The 21,215-nt window shown below is 33.3% G+C and overlaps 3 protein-coding genes across 4 annotated transcripts; 1 reads left to right on the forward strand and 2 right to left on the reverse strand.

Moving 5' to 3' along the window:
- Positions 1-61: 61 nt before the first annotated feature.
- LOC142974845 (uncharacterized) lies at positions 62-2,049 on the reverse strand. Its single transcript, XM_076117404.1, has 3 exons — positions 1,626-2,049; positions 943-1,158; positions 62-854 (listed from the first exon to the last, which is right to left on the reverse strand). The coding sequence occupies exons 1-3, from the start codon at positions 1,912-1,914 to the stop codon at positions 724-726; spliced, it is 636 nt and encodes a 211-aa protein (XP_075973519.1). The 5' UTR covers positions 1,915-2,049; the 3' UTR covers positions 62-723.
- Positions 2,050-2,946: 897 nt separating this feature from the next.
- Positions 2,947-5,510, forward strand: SCCRO3 (defective in cullin neddylation 1 domain containing SCCRO3). The gene is made up of 3 exons (XM_076117407.1): positions 2,947-3,135; positions 3,214-3,439; positions 3,523-5,510. Exons 2-3 carry the CDS (start codon positions 3,364-3,366, stop codon positions 4,404-4,406), a joined length of 960 nt encoding a protein of 319 aa, XP_075973522.1. The 5' UTR covers positions 2,947-3,135; positions 3,214-3,363; the 3' UTR covers positions 4,407-5,510.
- Positions 5,511-10,348: 4,838 nt separating this feature from the next.
- Positions 10,349-21,214, reverse strand: eRF3 (eukaryotic translation release factor 3). 2 transcript variants are annotated; one of them, XM_076117405.1, is made up of 12 exons: positions 20,677-21,214; positions 19,585-19,823; positions 17,621-17,726; positions 17,397-17,543; positions 17,037-17,182; positions 16,432-16,586; positions 16,078-16,195; positions 15,693-15,896; positions 15,359-15,517; positions 13,902-14,006; positions 13,346-13,514; positions 10,349-13,191 (listed from the first exon to the last, which is right to left on the reverse strand). In XM_076117405.1, the coding sequence occupies exons 1-12, from the start codon at positions 20,909-20,911 to the stop codon at positions 13,148-13,150; spliced, it is 1,827 nt and encodes a 608-aa protein (XP_075973520.1). In that variant the 5' UTR covers positions 20,912-21,214; the 3' UTR covers positions 10,349-13,147. The 2 variants fall into 2 exon arrangements, with proteins under 2 accessions (XP_075973520.1, XP_075973521.1); XM_076117406.1 differs by lacking the exon at positions 20,677-21,214 and adding an exon at positions 20,359-20,670.
- Position 21,215: the final 1 nt, after the last annotated feature.

Here is a 21,215-nt window from a genome sequence, read left to right on the forward strand (position 1 = left end):
TGTTATAAACTCCTACAAACAAATCTCCAATAGGGCTTCTTTTGATAAAGTTAAAACAACATTTCTTTTTTAAATAATGTAATTTATATGTACAATAACTATAAATTAAATCACACCTAGATGTAGTGCATTTAACCTGTGGAAAAAATTCTAAATCGTTACTTGATAAGGTTTCCCGTCTCCAAGGTATTCCTAAAATTAATGGTATAGAGTCTAAATTTTATGGTGAATGTGACACCTGGATTTGTACCTCAAATATGGAATTGTATTTATTTTTGTTACAAATTAATTTTATATTTAATGTATTTTATATGGTTAATAAAAAATATATCAAAATTATGTCTCTCATTTTTAAATATTTGCCTACAGTATACACTAATACAATTAAAACTTTATTATTAGGTTCATTAAGAAGGAATCTTCTAGTGGAAAGTGAAAAAAATAATGGGCCAAGTATGTAAACTATGTTCTATGCAATAGTTAAAACAATTATTTTATAAATTGATGCTTATCTAAGCAGCACTGTAACATCATAAATATTTGGTGCCAAAATTAGAACAAAATCAGTTTGATAATAGTCAATATTAATTGTAAATATTATTATTACACTTAATATTGATGCTCCACTATACTTAATCTAATTGATATTAAATTAAAAACTAATGTTGGTGTAGCATACAGTGTTTTAAAGCTACATAAAAGTCAGGTGTAATTATCAACTAGTTATTTCTTATTCTTTTTTATATTCATAAAAGCTTGCCTTATGCAACACAAACAGCCAGGAACATCATTGGTTTCTTGTAGTTGTTTTTGTAAATCCTTAAATCCATGTAGTTTTGGAGACACCCTATCCACTGAAACAGTAAATGCATGTTATTGATCAATCTGAATTTGGGATAATGAAAATACAATAACATTTTAGAGATAAATACTGTCACTCACACTGATAATATCCAGTTTTTGTATCCCTGAGTAGTCTCACAGAATAGTTTTCAGATTCTTTCTTAGCCTCAGTAAAAAATTGTACAAATATTGTTTGTATGCCATTGTTTCTGGATTCTACAGTATAATACATTTTCAAAAACTTTTTGTAGTATTTCTTTGCAGTTAAGAAAGCTTCATGTGTTTCTTTTATTTCTTGGGCTAGGAGTTTTTGATCTGAAAAGTTTTACAAAATTAGGATGCACATAAATGAATATATATGTAAACTACAGTCACCCAGCTTATTAGAGAACCTTGTAATGAAGACTATAATGAAGAAGTCTGTGTCAGTCAAATAATCTTTTAGGTCACTTGTGTTCTAAATTTCGAATCTTGTATGATCGCTCTGCCAGTTGCATATTTTACATAAGCCTTTTTACTAAGTTGTTGGACTATAATAGCTCACTGTTAGACAAATAATTTAATATGGGTTGGAGTGTAGCAAAGGGAGTGCACGGCGACTAGAACTTAGAAAAGAAAATGGATAATGTTATTTCGAAATATTTATCCACAGCACTTATTTGCTTAGACAATCTCAAAATAAAATAAAGTATACTAAAAACTATCACTCTTTAAAACAATTAGGAAATAGAAAAAACACAACTGTATTCAAATAATTTAGTCGAACTACAACAAGAAATTACCTTTTTTGAAATTCTCATACTGAACTTTCTGTTTTGAGAGTTCTTCAATTTTGGTTTCAATGTCAAGTCGTAGTTGTTTATTTCGTTCCGTTAGTGCTTTTAATTCATCATCATTGCTGGAGGCAATATTTCCACTGAATCTAAACTTGGGAACCTTGAAGCCGTCTTCCAATAAATCGTGGACGTGTTGATGTAAACACTTCACCCTTGATTCAAATTCTTTGAAACTGTTTTGTTCTTTAGAGCCTAGATCCAGTTGTATATCCCAGTTATCTTCAATAACAGTCATCTTGTAATATTTCTAAGGAAAATTGAATAAGTTATATTTAATTATGTTTATTTGTCGACCTTTGCCAATTTTATTCTTCGGTTAGCAGTTTAGAGTTTATTGTTTTGAAGTGTTTTGATTTAAATTCAAATTTATGTCAAGACAGTAACGGTCCGAAGTGTTACCAGCAACAGATCATCAATTTTGTTTTTCTCTGGTTTATGTTCACACGGATGCAACGAATTTCTACAGTAGTAGCCGACGATAACTACCTACCTATATGTTGTTTAAATCTTTTATTCACCTTCGCCTGTAGAAATTTTCCGTTTAAAATTATTAATAATTGTCGAAAAGATACTTATTTACTGCGCGGAAGTAACATCAGGAGGGGAAGTCCTAACACTTTTAAAAATGTGACCTCTTAGGTGCAGCGCAGACGGCACACTTTTTGTGCGATCGAGTCTGTGTACTAATGTGGTAAAGTCTATTAAAAACTTAAACTTACTGTATTTCGTTTTTTCTTTAGACTCATACATGTCCAAACAGGAGCGGAATAAACAATACAGCACACTTCATCCCACATTTTTCTTTTTAAATGTCTATCATGATATTCTGCAGACTCGATCGCACACAAAAAGTGTGCCGTCTGCGCTGCACCTTAAATCAATTCTGGCCATTCTGGGATCGCAGCAAGTGGTAGGTAATCTTTGGCTCAACCGTATCTATCGCTATCTTAACAAACCTACCTACCATCATAGTGTCCATTTGAGTATTTAGAGTACGATCGCTGTCTTGTTGAGCCAAAATGGACAACTAAAGACGAAGCAATATCATTTAACTGATATAAATTGTAATTAATTTTACACGTGCTGTCATAAAGTGATAAAATATAGTTTTATTTGTTCAAAATGTTAACTTACACATTAGTAATTGTAAGTATTTATCAAATTGAAAATTACATATTTATACAGTTAGTTTTTAGTCGATGTTTAAACATAGTGTTTCAAGTTTATCTACGATGAACAGCTCTACACACAGCAGAGAAATGTCAATTAATGTCAATGTAGATCGTGAATAGAAAATTAATTGATGTAAACGATACATTTTATTTTATTTTATGATCTTTTAGCTAAAATAATACAACTGCTGTTATGTGCAAATATACAATAATGAACTTCTGTTAAAAAAAAACTAAATTTTGGCCTGATTACTGATTTTTCAAGGCAATGATATGAATTTCTGGTAAGCAAGATCAATAGAAAGATTTTGTCACTGTGTCATGTTTATTTTAGCCTTCTTTTAATTTATTGTTTATTTTAGGTTTTTGGCAGAAAATCGAAAGGAAACATATCACTATACAGTTTTTTATCATTATGTTTTATTGCATTTATGATGAAAAACTAGTGAAGTCTGTTTGTGTGAATTATAAGAGTTTTATGACTTCGAAGACAATCGTACAGAATTTGTCCAATGGGCCATTGTCTCAGCTGTTTTCAAAATCAAGCTAATGCTGATATCACAACTTCACCTCACAGGAAAAAAGATGGTAAAGTGCACAAAATATATTTGATAAGGTCTTTGTTAGTGTGAATGATGAAACTTTAATTTATATTGCAATTTGTATTTCAGAGATGACAGAAATTGCTGTTCCAGTTTCAGTGTATCCACAAGAAGAACCACTTCTTCATGACAACCAGAATAGCATTAACAATTATAGAAACTCAAGCTCTTCTCAAATATCAGTTTCTGGCGAACAGAGTCCTGGAGAGTTGCTCAATTCACAAAAATCTAATTCAGTGTCAGATAAAATACCTAAACCTTTCTACCAAAAACTACCATCTATACCAAGAACAATGTCATCTCTAGGATCAAATGATTGTAGGATATCTGAGACCAAGATCAATCAGCTGTTTGATCAATACAAAGACTCATTAGAAGATGCAATATTGGCAGAGGGCATAGAGAATCTTTGCAATGATCTTCAATTGAATCCAGATGATTTTAAAGTTTTAGTTTTGGCTTGGAAGTTGAATGCTAGTCAAATGTGTAGGTTTACGAAATCTGAATTTATATTAGGCTTGAAGGGTATGAAAACAGATTCAATTAAGGGCATACAACATAAATTAAATGAGATAACTAGTGAGCTCAAAAGAGATACTGAACAATTTAAAGATTTATATAGATTTACTTTTAAATTTGGTTTGGATGTGAGCATCGGTCAGAGAATACTGCCTACAGATATTGCAATTGTATTGTGGCGTCTAGTCTTTACAAGTAATGAACCCCCCATCTTAGACAGATGGTTATTGTATTTAGAAAAGAATCCCCACATTAGAGGCATTCCAAAGGACACATGGTATATGTTTTTGAATTTTTGTGAATTTATTGGGGATGATCTCAGCAGTTATGACGACACAGAGGCTTGGCCCAGTCTTTTTGATGACTTTGTGGAATATGAGAATGATCAAGTTAATCAAAATATAAAGAAAAGTGACATCAAGACACAGGATTAAAGCCCATTGCCAAATTTAGCTACTTTAGGTACTTAATTAAGATATTGAGACTGATAATCTGATAATGAATGTTCAATGATGTTAGTCTTGTATCTCTGGTGAAGTGAAGTGTTGATCAGGTAAATGAATGTATTATTTAGTACTATGTACTGAACAAAATTGCATAGCTAGTGTAGGTACATATTGTGAGATTTTAAATGTACATAAAGTACTATTATATTTTATAACCATTTATCTTTAGGTTTAATTTTTAAAATTATTTAACATTCCAGTAATGGAATTAGACAAAAATTGTAAATATTGTTTTTAGTTGCATCAAAAGTACCTTTTGTTTCTTATGTTATATATTTTTATTTTACTCTCTAATTGCTATCTAAATCTTGCACAAATTTAATATTGCGCGATGAATAATAGTATAATAATTGTATAGAAGTTTTATTTATTTACAGTCTTGGGTGCCATTAGACAATATGTCACAAATGTTGTGATGCAATTTCATATTTGAAGGAAAAATAATGAACACTTACATTATATTGTATCATAGTTGACATGAGTTTTGGTAGTTACAACATAGTTTTGGTTGCATGGTTTTACGTCTAAAAATTATGATCTATCCTACAATAATATTTTTGTGTACATACTGATGTTTTGTTATGCCTAATTTATTCATCTGTATCAGTCTATCAATTGACAAACTATGATCAATGTTTTAAGCAATCATATGCTTATATCACATACTTTGTTAATGATTGTAAAATTGTGCTCCCAGATTTTGCTGTACATACTTACATCAATTATTATTTTAAATGTATTTTTTTTTAAATATTTAACGCCAGATTTTGAATAATTTATCCAATGAATGTATACCAAAACTATTAAACCATTAGGAAAATTCCGAAATAATGCCTTGATGACGAATGTCTCTCTGACGTTAGTCCTCACACGACATAGGCGATGAGTGCCTGAGTAACCTGCGTACGAAAACAAGCATAATAATACATAGGTAGGTTTATTAAGTACGCGCCGAATAAGCCCATTGTATAAACGCTAAAGGTTGGTGTGCATCAAACCTGATAGTCCAAATAAAAGCAAAATGCTGTATTATCATGTGTATATTATTAAGAACTAGGGTCATTTCGCCTGTTCGCGTCCATTTAGTGCAGTTAGCAAGTTTGAGGAAGAAAACAAAAATGTTGCAGCACTAGTTTCAATTTAAAAAAAATATGTAATGTGGTGACTATATAGTCTAGTTTAATATTAACTTTCAATTTCGTTTGTAACATCATGAGTTTTTTTTAAAAAAAGGCAAACCACAGAATTAGGCTTTTCACCTACTTTGCGTCCACAAAATCCAAATTGCGTCCACCCTGGGACTATTTCGCGTCCACCAGCTTAGAAAAGGTATGAGGGGGTGATATTATTAAAGAAATGTAAAGAAACACTAGATCTTATTAATTTATTTATTTAAGAATATACCTAATTATTCAAAAAAATCTCTTGGACCTAAAATTTTTCCTGTTTTTGGACAGAAAGCAAAACCGCTTTCGTCTCCATTGAAAATTCATTTTGGATCACTTAAAATATCTTTCTGATTCATACTTTCCAAATATTATTCAAGTTCTCTAAACCACAATCTGATTGATTCTTCTGTTACTAGGGCTCTAGCTTTATTAATGCCCTCCGCATTCTTAAGCGATTATTCTTTATTTCTGGCCAAAAAAAATTCAATCCACTTTGACCTGGACGGTCATCTTTGAATTTATTTTTAATCTCCCCGTCTCGAATGATTTTCTGAACAGTATCCAATAATTCCTGTTTTTTCACTGGGAATCCACATTTGGATGTGTTGAGAAGCCATTCAACTACCTTTTTTTCACCATCTACACTTAGCGTTGGTTCTGGTCCCGGTTTCTTTACTCCATCTGGTCAGCGCCCACTGATTTTATCCAATATTGTGGTCTTGGGAATTCCATAATCTTTACATACTTGACTTACAGATTTCTTTTTCTCTCGAATGTCGCTTAGAGCTTTCTTCAAATCTTCTTCTGTATAAGTTTCCTTTTCCTTCTTCTTGTTTGACTCTAAAGAACTCATCTTAAACAGAAAAAAGAATTATAGAAAACATTTAATGGACCTACTAGATTTAAAATACTGAATAAAATAAAATATTAATATTCATCCTATTATCAGTATTTTACAAAAAATAAAGCGATTATTTAATAAAGACGGACGCGATTTGTTACAAGATTATAGCCTATAGGAATAGTGTGCGTCCACGTTTCGATCTATCTTTGTTACTTTTTCTACAATCGTAATAATGTGGACGCAAATTGGGTATTACAATTGTGTAACTTTAATGACAAAACGAACGAAAACCCAATTTGTTTTAATATTTTAATCACTTAAAAATAAACAACTAACTAAAACGTAAATGGATGAGTTCGCGTCCATCGTGGACGCAAAGTGGTAGTTTAATAAATTCAGTGTAGCACTTCGCGTCCACCCTGTTTTAACTATTTAATAGATAAAAAAAAGCAAATTAGTAATTAATATAATTAGTTTATGTTATGATTCATGTCTCGAAACATCTATGTGTCCTCAAGTTCACATAAAACATAAAGAGACTCACCGCCAAACGCACCGTTGCACACTATTTTTTTTACTAAAATCCCACACGTCCGCACTCCGTTGTTGAACAACCAAAATTAACTTTTTTTTTACAGAGATTAATTAGGCACTCGGAGCTTTTGTCTATATGTGCGTGCTTCGTACAAATTGAGCTATTGACAGTTATAACATTCACGTTCTTCAGTGTCATATTACATTTATTTGCAAGTATTTTTATAGGCAGGTTCGAAAAATGGACGCGATTTGGGTGATGGACGCGATAGGGCGAACTTACCCTAGTTGGACCGCGCAGGTCTGTTTGCGTATTGCAAAGTGATCAAACTTTCAGTCCCCATTTAACCCCTTTTACAGCTTTATTTTATGATACATTGGATTCAGAACAGGGTCGACGAATTCAGAAACAATCCGGTGTCCATGCCTCCCGCTCCGGGTATCACCCATAGATTAACACCTATATATTCTAACTAGCGGACCCGACAGACGTTGTCCTGTCTAATAAATTAAAAAATAATTAAAAAAACATTGTCCAGCGGACAAAATTGTGAATCTAAACCATTCTCAGATCCCCTTGAACACACAACAAAAATCATCTAAATCGGTCCAGTCATTAAAGAGAAGTTCAGTGACAATATGTATAAAGAATAATATGTATAAAGATTAATAAACGTCGTATAAGTTCTAATTAGGTGTAATGTATATCTAATTAGAAGTGTTGCCTTTTTCACTTATATAGCTAAAGTGACATAACACTATTTCTATACAGAGTTTGAGTGGTGTTTATAAGTAAGACAGTTACAATATAATAATAATGTCCCCCTAGCTGACATCGGGCTACGGCGGCTAGTTCATTAAAGACGAGACGGCCAACGGTGCAGGACAAAGGTGTACAATACACAGGTACCTACACCACATGCTTCACTCTTATAGACCGGTGGTACGGATACTCCGACACGAGTAGTGACAAGTTAAGCGCAGGACCGACGGCTTCACGTGCTTACCAGGGCACGGAGGTCTACGACTTAACTTCCTAACTCCAATCTGGCTCGACCTGGCCTCGAAGTACTAGATTGTCTGTTCAAAGTTCACTGGTAAAAAGCGAACACTTACGATCAATACTCAAACGACACTCGATTTTAAATGCTGCTCCAGTATATATCTATCTATCACTACACTTAAGTTAACAGTCATAAAGTAGAGTGTTTTTCTATTATTTGACATTTAGTTTTGATACTTACTTCAGCTGACTTCAAGTATAGTTTCTTTGGTCACAGTTAATATGAACGTAAGTTCATATTTTTCGTTTCGCTTCGTTTGCTTTTTGCTGCAGACCCCAAGTCTGGGTTAATTTGTTTGAAGTTGTTTATGGTTCAACCTATAAGTAACTGTAGCCCAGCATAGTATTTCAGTATTATAATGCAAGTCAATGCAAGTTCATGATAACGTCAGAACAGTATGCACCTTCTGAAACAACTTTTCGTTTCAAAGTGAGTTGAAATATATAGAGTTGGACCTAATCTGAGGGACCGATTCTATCTTTCATTAATTTTAAAGTAAATGGTATGGTTGCTTCCTTCCATAAAAATAGGATAAAATAGCCTTTTATATTATTGTAACATTTGTATACGAACCAGGGATATAGAAGAAGGTCCCTGGTTTCATATGTATTGAGTGTCAATCATTACAATTACTCATGTATTTCAAAGTAATTTAATTTCGTTATTTAGCGAATTAGTCGGTGTTGTTTGTAAGGATCGTACCAAGGTTATTTCACGTTTCAAAAATAATCTTCAGATAATATCTACATTGACTAATTTAGTTGTCAAGATAGTATGTATACATTACTTATTTAAATCTTGGATATACCTAGCTGATGTTGCCTATCAACAAATAATCGTAGACCTTAATTTGCCCATTCCAGTACAGGATATTGAAACCGGCTGAAGGTACCGAAGGTAAGGAACTTATACCGGCCGCTAGGGAGTTCTGGATCGAGTATTTTTGAGGTTGTTGTCTTTTTATTAACTTAACGCACATTTTTTAACACTGCAATTAAAGATATAATATTAAAATAGCATAAATACGTTTTATTTATAAAAAAATACTACTTATTAACTTTTTTACAAGAAACATATAATAATATGTTATTGTTCCTACTTATGGTTTGCGAAGGACATCATCGTTGATTTATTGATGCTTGACCCAAATGTCCTTTTATCGAGTTTGGAATCTTTGACAAATTTTGTTCAGGAAAAGCTCTTTTTAGATAATATACTTTAGTTTCATATACCTAAATAGGAGTGTTGAAAATTTATCACGATTTTATATGCGGTCCCATTTATAACATTCACACTGGATAATTAGACAGTAGACAAGCAATTTCAATTACATACATAATAAATTTGCTACATGTACATACTTCTAAGAAACATGTAGGTATAATTCCACTATTTTCACTCGAGAATTTTAATTTCATTGAGTCAATCAAAAAGAGCTTTCCAATAACGTCTGTCAAGCTAGTTTTAACTGGAATGACAATACCCAAAAATAATATCCCCCTAGTAGCAATTAAAGTTCAATTGAGTAGGTAGGTCGTCTCTGAGAGCTGCAGTTTTATGTATCTGGTATTACTACTAACATGCGTTCGATCGTCAATGTTAACATTGACTCTCGATTATGCTATTTTAAGAACGGACTTTCAGCCGGCTGCTTCGTGTAATGCATAGCCATCGACGCAGCAGACTGTAGCCTAAGTTCTAACTTTACAAATTATTGATTGATACACAATTTAAACATTGAAATGAAAACCAAACTTATATTACTATTATTTGGCTACATTTGACGAATACTTGAAAACAAAATGGACTGACTGTTATTTCAGGCTGTTATGGAAATCCCAATAACATTTAACCCGACCCGGGACCTCGCGTTGTTCGATGCGCTGCACTCTCGAGATAAAACAGAGGCAAGAGACAAGACATGGTGTAGTAAATAATGAATTTATTTTAACCACATTTATAACTGACTGTCGCGGTACTTCATTTAGTGAACATTTTGAAATCCTTTATCTATGTCAATGATCATATTTCCCATAATGTTTTGTGAGCAGACGCGCTTCACGTCGCAAGCTCGTGTTCAAGTTGACCACCGAGACTTTGCAGAAGCCAGCAGTGTTCGCCAGAGCGAACGCTAGTCAATGTAAACAAGCATTTAGTCACTTTTATCATTGCCTACAGTGTTTAACTAATATGAGTTAAGCAGAAATAGTTAATGACTTGCCATGTATAGGGATCATGTTAAAAATATAAGTACAGTAGTATTAATAAAATTTTATTTTAAACAAAATAATATAGTCGCAGCCTGCCTGTGCTCGCTCGTGTCGAGGCGCGAGCGAGGCGGACGCGGCCCCCCCGTCGGCAACACAAAGGCACTACGACGCGGCGGCCAGACTCTCGTCTACTCCCCTCTACTATTTAAAAGCATGTCGACAGAAACAAAAGCACGAGGTGAACCGGGTCGGGGGGTACGTACGCCTCACATCTTGTCCACTGATATACACAAAATATTGGAAATATACATACGCCTCTACATATTAATTATATGATTATATTAAAAAAGCTGACAATTTATAAATTCATAATATACATTATCATAACGATTCGGAAGTTTAGCCGAAGTTGTAAGAAATAACATTTGTAAAGCGAACCCTTTTACATATCTTTTTGTAAGTACTTTAGTTAGATCCCTAGATTAATACTTTATGTACGGGTAGATTGTAGATTTTTGCAAACATCGACTAAAGCTTGCGTATCTTTATCTTAAAAACGTCTGGTACAAAGTGTGTATGTGTTTCAATTTTTCGTGTTTGCAATAAGGGAGCTGCGTACGTGCCAGGAGACATCGCGGCCGTTTTCTTTTACATATTGCTGTTGATACTGCTCATTATGTATGGCGATTGTTTTGTTTGATCCGCCTATGTATTGGTCACTAAAGGCAACAAATTATATTCTATTAGCATAATTCGATAAACAAAATATTGCAAATTATAATAAGTAACATTAAAATACATACGAGCCGAGCTAATGTTGATAAACAAAAATAAAATGTTTAGGTTTAACTGAAATTAATATGTATATCGTTAAACAGTGTACTGTAATTATAGCAAACTATTTAAAATAAAACATAATTTTGTTTTTAAAATAGGAAACAGTATTATAATAACCATTATATCCATAATATGTGAAAATATTATAATCACTAGTATAAATATGTGTTAGGGTGATCACCGAATTAAGAACACACTTAGTGAGTGTTGAGTAGTGATAAAGCAGATTACTCGCTCCACCAGAGTATAAAATTAAACATAATGGCCACTACCCCTCTACCAACACTAAGTGGATGACCATTCTAACAATTTACATGAGAGCCTTATCCATCGAAAACCTCGCTCTGTATGATGGTGATAGTGTTACAATAAAATAATTGCTGTTGGTATTATAACATACACAAAATAATATAGTATTCGTAATAAATAAATTTATAGGTATTGTTCATGCGTCTGTATACTAAAATTCTACGCGATGCTCGACAGGAATGGACAACATTATATATGTGGGTATACAGAAAATGAAATACAAGCCACCAAATGGATTTTCTACAAATGCATGTACTGTTTACATTGGAAATATTAAAAAATAAATTAAGACCCTAGAACGAACAAAAGCTGAACTACTTAAAGATATAATCTAATATAATCTTTAATTCTAATTCATAGGATCGCTGATGTTTCAACTCTCCTCAGACAAGCTCAATATGTTATGTGAATGTACATAAATAATAAGGAGCAGTTTCTCTCATTAGTTCAGCATGATTTATACTCTTTTTCATTTTACTAGGTATTTTCTTCATTTGCACCTCTATTGGTCTTGTTTTTCCTTGTTTAACAATAATGGCAACAACATTGGGCTTCAAATTTACGACCAATGGGTTCTATAGTTACAAAATATTGGTCCTAACAGTCCAGGAAATTGCGCAATCCTCCCTTTTTACAACAACAAGTACTCTGATAACAGAATAATATTACTATATGAACATAATTATAAAATAAGATGAAACAAAAGCCAAATCTACGAACCACAGTCAAGTCAGAAGCATTCCATAAATTGTATGTATAACAAACACGTTTCCGAGTGATATCTACGAATATGTATATTTCAATTCGGCAAGTGTTTATTTCGCTAACATTGTACGATAATTGTACCTAGCTGATTCTTTGTCTACAGGTCAACTTACGAAATACAACTGAATGCCTGAATAATAAAACATTTTGGAAAACATTGAAATAAGCAAAATTAATGAGCTTATTTTAAAATGAGTTTTCTTAGGGAGTGCGTTTTCCTAGCTATTACTATTTGATGATCTGAGCCACAACCACAAATACAATATCATATAGCACCGGTTTCACCACTTATAAATAAGTATTGGTAAGCTTATATAATCAGGTGGAATTTTAACAGTTGCTTACATAAATTTGCTTTTACTTTATCCAGCGCATATGTTACCTGACACTTATCTATAGGGCGTGAAACTGGCCTATAATCTCTTAACAAGTCTTATAGATAAAAGCAAAATTACCACTTGTAAGGGAACAGCATAATCCATTCCAGGTGAATATTGGACATATTACACTATATGAAACAACTGCTTTATTTTAATTGTTTCTTGAATGTAGGTTTAAAGCAAAATTTACTATTACAAGGCATACTCGCATAAGACATTTTCAACAGTTCGTAACGTAACACATACATAGTACATTTGTTACGAAATCATGAGATATTCAAATTCATTTGGAATGGATTATAAGAGCATCGTGAGGATTTCAGTATATTTTTCGCTTTATGGCTGTGACGTAAGTATTCTTATATAAAGCCTAGCTGTTCTATGTAATTGAGAAATAGGAAAATGAAAATTTTGGTGCTCCTGATAAGCAAATACAATTGAGTTTTTCGGATACATAGTAATACCAAAAAGTAGAAGATTACATATTACATGCATTCTCTGTTGATATAGGTTTTGGAAATGCCTATCCTAGCTAAATTACAAATTGTAGTGCCAAGTTACTCGATCACTTTTAGGACTTTTCCGATCGCGATAGTTTTATCTGAAACAAATACAGTAAATATTAATATGTTGTTATTATAAAATATTCCTACAATACTTTGGTACGCATTTGGTAAAGAAAATACGTAATAAGTCGGTCGAAAACGAACAATTTTGTTGTAGACTGTAGTGTTATAAATATTGTAGATACTTACTCTCGTCTCTTAATGTGAATCTGCCCATTTGAGCAAACTTCTTGAACGGTTCTAAGCAAATAACTCCTGCACATTCTATCCTCATAATAGCGACCTGGTCCTGTTTCACAAAGCGCGGTCTCGTCTTTGACTTTTCACCAGTCTTCTTATCGACCAAACAAATTAGAGCCTGTAAGCATACAAACAGGAAGTAAGTATATTATTGTACTAGTGCACTGGTATGTTTATGAAAAATTATCCCAATGGTACAAACATATGCTAGAACCTCCCATGAACACGTGTTAATTTCAGACATATTTATAAATGATAGCCTTTTAACACATATCCGGCGGCACCGCATCCCATTTTTCCCAGCACAGAACGATTGCAAAGATATGACGGTTAGGATAGTATTGGACGGCTTAGGCCAATCTTGCCTCTCTATCGCTTGTCCAGCGCTCTCGCTTCGGCGCAACGTGACAAACTTTTACGTGGGGGTAGCAGGCATTCATCGATTGATAGACTTTATCAAATAAAACAAAAATCAGATTCAATTTAATGTAATATATCCACATACCTTAACAGTGACTTCCTCAGCAGCACAATGTATGTGCATAACAGCTGAGTATCCTGCACAGATAATAGATTTGTGTTCGAGGATTACTACTTGAGCGTCGAATACCTGGAAAATATCAACATAAATATATTAGCACGATAATCAACGACATTTTAAAAGTTATAACATACAAGACAGTGTGTATTTGCTAGAACATAAAAACACAATACAAAAACACAAATGCACATACGTGTAAATAGGCCATCCATGCCGATTATACATATCATGTAAACATGTAATGAACAAATATCTGATGTGGTAAAAAGAAACAGGCGCAAATTTAATAGTAATAGACTGTGTCTCTATAGAGCAAAAACAACTTTGGCACAAAAAAGCGTATTAGGTATGGCGCCTAAAATATACAATAAGATTCCTAATGATATAAAAAAATGTAATGTAAAAGTATTTAAACATAAATTGAAAACAATGGAGAATGTTACTAGGTATGCCAAATCGCTTGAAATTTTGACTCAGTAAAGCCTGTACATGTACATGAAAACTAGTTTTTGTTTTAGTCAAAAATACCTAGTAGTTTTGATTTTACAAGCATTCAAAGTTTCAAAAAATATCGAGTCCCGCTAACAGCGTGACGTCATAGTACACCATGCCGCGCGGGCCGCGTCCCGCTTAATATCAAGTCTACAGCCGTAGATGTAATAGCTTATGCAGTATTTTGTTGTGTTTTCGTCTGCTTATTACATTTAAAGTGTAATAATAGTAAATATTATTAAAAAAGACTATGTGAGCCAGACTTAGCGTAATGTACAATGACGTCACACCGACTCGCGCGGTTACAACTTGTTTTACTTATAAATCGGAAACTAATATACGTATCAAAGTAATTCTTTCACTAGTATTTTTTATTTTTAACAGAGAATATGGAGAGCTAATAATCCAAATTTGTTAACATTCTCCATTCTGACAAATAAATGTTATTATAGTATACATGAATTCCTAAATGAAAATAATTTTGACATTTAATATTTATTGCTCTTCATTTATAATTATTATAATTAATACGACTTTATTGTAATGACATATAATTTTTTTTTTTTTTTTGCTCTTTTTGAAAAAGAAATGACATTTAATTTTATTGTTCTTAATCTCTATTTATGAAAATTGATATGATTTTACTTAAATTGATAGTAATGACATGTAATATTTTTTGCGCGCCGGTAAAAACGGCAAAACATGCTGTACATAACTTTTTATTGAACATCTTGTTACCATGTTTTATGCAATAAAGAATTTGATTGATTGATTGAAAAGTGTACATCAAAATGTTGTAAATGTTAGATATCTGTACATAGGCTAAAGAAATTCTTATTTGCATCACTCTAGGGTTGATTGGGAATGTCCTCAGCTATTAAGTCCTTGTACATTGTGTGTGTAGTCTTAAATAAATAAATAATACATACTCTTCCAGTAGTGATAGGTTCAGCAGTGTCGCATAAAACAAAACCAGGAGATACATCTTCTTCTTCTATGCCTTTGAGCTTAACTTTGACATTTTCACCAGGACCGATAGACGTTACTTCGATGTCGTCCGACCATAGTTGATCCACAGTTACTTGAACCTGAGAACAAAACCTTTGACTTAGTAAAAAGTAACAGTATTTGTCAAACATTAAATTTTTAAGAGCGAATGACACTGACCGCTTTAGGTAGGCTTGACTGGTCATATTCAACAGCTGCTAAATCTGTATTTTCTATGGTTTAATTCCGAATTACGTAAAGAAATAAATAACTTACTCTATTGGGCATAAGGAAAAGAGTTTGTCCCTTGCGGGTGACTCCTGCTTCCACCTTTCCCATGAGGACGGTACCCATGTCTTTGTATTTGTCGACAACGGGCATTATGAAAGGACCATCCATTTTGCGATTGAGCGACGGTAGTTCGTCAATCAGCTGGATGAACGATGGACCACGGTACCACGGGCAAATTTCTTCAGTTACCTGATGAAACAAAAGATATTTAGCATTTTACAATAAATAAATACTATAAAGTAAGCTATGCTAAACCTTAATAACAGTTACAAGTTAAACCTATCATCTTATGGTTTTCATTATTATTTTACTATATTTAATTAAACTAAATTAAATAAATGAACAAAAATTTAGTGAAGTATCCACTCACTCTTTCCAATAGACCTTGTCCAGTTTGGCCGGAAACGGGTAAGAAGGACAGGTCCTTTGCTGGGTTAAAGCCCAACTTTTTGAGATAAGGCATGATCTTGTCTCGACATTCATTGTATCTGAAATAAAGATGATTTTGTGTTATTATGCTTCGAGTGAAATATGCCAAGGTTCTAACAACATGAGTGTGTGCATCTATACAACTATCAACATAATAATATACAAGCATTTGATACAAAACTGTACTGACTAGAAAAAGTAGGAACACACATTACATAATTTTCTATAAACAGATTATTATTGCCTTGAATGTGTTTACAAACTTATATTATAAATGTCTTGATCTACTACACACCTCTTCTCGTCCCAGTTGACAGTTGGGTCATCCATCTTGTTGACAAGTGCAACCAAATGTTTGACGCCAGCGGTTTTCGCCAACATAGCATGCTCACGAGTTTGTCCCCCTCGATCGAAACCAGTTTCGAATTCTCCTTTACGGGCCGATATTACCTAAAAAGAATAATACCAAAAACCATTACAGATAAAAGTAGTTTAACACAATATTGATTAACATTTTTACCTATATAATACACAATGGCCATGGTCTTTGGAAGATCCCCATAGGTCACTGCGTGCGGAAGTCTAAATCCTTAAAGGCATGAGGTAAGTAGCTCAAATAAGCCTATTGCTATTCAATACAGTAAATTAGGAATCTTTATCTTTCGTCCAATGAACATATTACCACTGAATGGACTAGCACTCTGGGATTTACGAGCACAAAGCATAATCATCTGTTTGCACTAATGTCAAGTTAGATCTGTTTGCAGTGTGAGGTCTGTTTTCACCACTGATATGTGATGGATAAAAAGTTTAGGACCCAGGACGTGGTGTTTTGATGCTTTCAATGACAAATCCCGAATAAGCAAACAGCAACATAGTGTTAATAATATGTGTACTTACCAAAACAGCGAGATCTGCTTGTGCAGCGCCACCGATCATGTTAGGTACAAAGCTCTTGTGACCGGGGGCATCGAGGATTGTAAAATGCTTTTTGTCAGTCTCAAAGTATGCTCTTCCGACTTCTACAGTCTTTCCCTTGTCACGTTCTAAATAGAAAAAAAAAGATATAAATATTTATTGCAATGGTGTTTACCACAATAGTCGATAGAGATCGGTGATCGATCGAGTGATGTATTCGCCTTAACCTAATCTACTACCAAATCTAAGAGAGTACACTTTTAACTACCTTTATGAAAAGTTTTTTTTTACAATACAATAATAAATATACCTGACGAATTGAGTGTGTTTTATGTAACCCACCTTCTTGGTTGGTATCAAGAGCCCAAGATAGATACCAGGATTCTCTGGATTTTTCTCGTGCTTCTCTTTCGTATTTGTCCAAGGTTCTTTTGTCGACCATGCCAGTCAACGACATAATTTGACCGCCAATAGTAGACTTTCCAGCATCTAAAAATAAGAAGTTGTCATTTAAAGCATTCTTTGTCAAATGGTTAAGGTTCACTGTTTGGTTACGATTTACATACCTACGTGTCCTATGAATACAACATTGACGTGTTCCTTTTTGCTACAAGTGTCTTCCACGCGCGGCGGTTTCTTTTTGGGGATTTTCTTTGCAATTTCGCCATCCTCCTATAATAACAGAAAACGTATATTCAATTCACAATTTTGTAATATCAATTTATCAAAAATGTGCTAAAAAGCACGTCCATACATGAATCTGTTTACCTTAATCGTCATTTAGACTAAAATAAAGAGATTGTTTACACAATGATCACCGCGAGACGTCCGCTGCCGATATGAGCTAACACCTTTATCTTGTATAAAATTACGTCATAAAAATACGAAGGCGTTTCAGTGTTGTAGTAATAAGTAATGAGCACTGTGAATAAAAAATAAAATCTGTACTTGGAATATTTTAACTCGCTAATAATATTAACGCGGCGGCTACAAGACCTGTGTATGTAATGAACTGTAGCACAGACAATGACTCAACAGACAGGTTAGCAACAATACCGTCATATTTCCAATAGCTTGGAAACTTTTGAGACCATAATACCTACAAACTTGTTCACCATATAAGTTTTCAAGCTTGATAAGCATTCGCCAATTTAATGTTTAGTGACAAAGTTATGAACAACATACACATAATTTAGTGTACATTATTAATTTTAAACATAAATTTGACCTGGATAAAAATACATACAAGTGCTTTTATAAGTAGGTTGCCAATACCAGTAATAAAGAATTCATACTAACTACTATAATGAAGAAGCTGTAAGTCTGTCTGATATTTTATGATGGAGTTAAAATTTGGAGGTATTGTACATTAATCCATTATTAAACTAAGCTATACTGTACCATAACTTCTTTAAATAAAATCAAAGAAATAGTTACAGAAACTTATGTTGTAATACATTGGCATATATAATTATTATGAAAAGCCTCAATTCTACTTTAAGTGCACACCCTGTAGTGAAGAGAATGGTTCTGTATATGTACCCCCTGCGGCTTAAAATGTATTAGTTAACATGAAGGGAAAATACAGTACATATGGAAAATTTATTTATTACTTGTCTAAACGGTCAGCAATAACTGTCCATGTCCTAATATTATAAATGGTTAATTTGTATGTTTTACTTGTACACAAAACCCGCTGAATCAATAATAATAAAATTTGGTAATGTGATCAATTAGATGTAACTTGTAGCATAAAATCTACAGATCAGTCTACTCTGCCATAAATATATTAAAATTTTATAAAATAATCACTTTTTAGGCAGTCATTGATAAAAAAGCCATAATATTCTATATCTGCAACATACATTATATACAACAAATAGTAACCCAAGTTCTTATAATGACCGTCAACTATATTTCTACAAAATGGGTTGCAAGTAACAAGGAAAATAAGACATGCCTACAGCTTAATAATACCTATCATCACCACCACTCTGTAATTAATAACAGTTGGTACGGAATAATCTGGACTAAATCATAAATATACTTTCCACATTTTCAGTGTTATATAAAATCAGTGTACTTAATGTTTTTAAGGCTTATGAAACTGGTAGGAAAGTCTTTCACTGTTACAAACAGTCATGATGCACCATGGAATAATTTTTTATACTTAAATAAGAACTCTTAATATCTAAAATACCAAAATACCAACAGGTTTAACGTTTGAAAACTTTTATATCTGTATATTTTATACCTTTATAACAGGGTTTGCATTATTGGAACATTGTTCCACATAGCAACATGAATTAATGTCGCTATGGAACGCCTGTAAGTCGCTACCCATAATGTCATGATGAATGAAACCAGGCAACCAGTAATCTGTTCAACAATATCAGTTATTGACAGAAAAAGCAGATTACTACCCATGAATGCACAGTCAAATCTGTTAGAGTGCATGGATTTTAGTACTTGATTTTATATCTGCCACATGTGGCAGATAACAAAATGTGGGGTTATATCAGAAACTTACTTGTTGTTCAATTTCCTCATCTTCGGGTTCATTGTTTTCTTCAGGGGTTAGTAATGCATCATCAGCTTCTGCCTCCCAACTATCAGCAGTGGGTGAGACATCAGCTGGGACAGGCAGGGTTGCTGCAGGCGCTGCCGGTGCGACGGCGCCAGCCGGCGGAACGGGAGGCGGCTCTTCCACTCGAGGCGAAGCCGACGCGGCGCCTCCATCGCCACTCTCTGCACCACCATCACCACAACCTACGGCCAGTTAATTCTATGTATTGACTTTGATATTGGAGAACAGCTGAAAGTTGCTCTAATAAGGTTTCACTTTCACTGTGCAGTACAGAAGATTCCAATTTGTTAATGTAAATTATAATTCTATTAACAATCACTTATAGATCAGAACAAAGGTTTGCAACAACACAACATGACACATCATCTAATAAATTTAAGGTTATGTCAAATAAACAATTTCTTAAAATTTTATTCATACACCATAAAATGCATTTAATTAATGAAATTAAATAGATTAATAAAACTTTTACTACCAGAATGACAATCAGATGATCTATTATTTGGCATGTTGCTGTCTCTCATGTTGTTACATGCATAGTTACTAATAGTTACAGAATATGTAAGTCTATCTAGAAAATTAATTAACACAACTAGAAAACATTAGCAATCTGTTAAATACAGTGTCACATTCTTATGCAAGTAAAAGTTGTTCACATATGAGAGAAAACAACCTATTTAATTACAAATTAAAATACTGATAACAATATATACACACCTTTTACCATTATCCACCTGATTATTGCAAAAACTGTCGATAATTATCGATATTCAACCAAGAGAAAGTTATGAAATACCGATTTAAAACTGTATAGATATAAAGTCGCGCGCCGCGTGTCGAGAAATAACCCGTTAGAACTGGATTCACAAAAAAAAAATAAAGTCATCGAACGTATGTTCCGCTTAAGTAACCGTTTGATTTTTAGTTGGTATTGGTCGAGTAACAGAATCGTACGGTATTACAACGAATTACGAATAAGTTTTATAAATCCTAAAGCTTCAATGCAGATAGGAAATGACAAGACATCTGACTTACCGTTCAAGACGGGACTCCCGGCGGAATTTGTTGAGTCGCTTTCAGATTTTTGAGGTGTAGTGGGGGATTCGTCATCATCGGCCTGAGAAGGCTTACAAAAAGAAGGCACGAACTCCACGGCATTAACGTTCAACGTGGAAAATTTTGTAGACACATCGTTCGAATCTTTTGCACCTTGTTCACTTATGACATCAGCTTGACTTTCCCAAGAGTCCGGAGCACCGTTATTGGACATTTTAAAAACAGACAGTGTAAATTTACTAAATAAGTCTTTCTTTTTCAGTTATTTTTATGATTATTCGCGTTCTTTTCTCGATAGATCCGCGTGTGTCTTTATCTTGCACCGGAAGTTCATGGCAATTTGCCAAATATGTAGGAATACAATCACCTTATACTTTAATGTGATAATTGTTCAATTACTTAGTTTAAACTAAAGGGAACTTATCAATTTTAAATAAAAATTTATCTTTTTTCGAATAATACAAGGGACAACTAATTTCAATAGCTTTCATCTATTTTAGGCATTTTACTGTTGGCTT

Source organism: Anticarsia gemmatalis, chromosome 8 (assembly GCF_050436995.1).
Source record: "Anticarsia gemmatalis isolate Benzon Research Colony breed Stoneville strain chromosome 8, ilAntGemm2 primary, whole genome shotgun sequence".
Lineage (NCBI taxonomy): Eukaryota > Metazoa > Arthropoda > Insecta > Lepidoptera > Erebidae > Anticarsia > Anticarsia gemmatalis.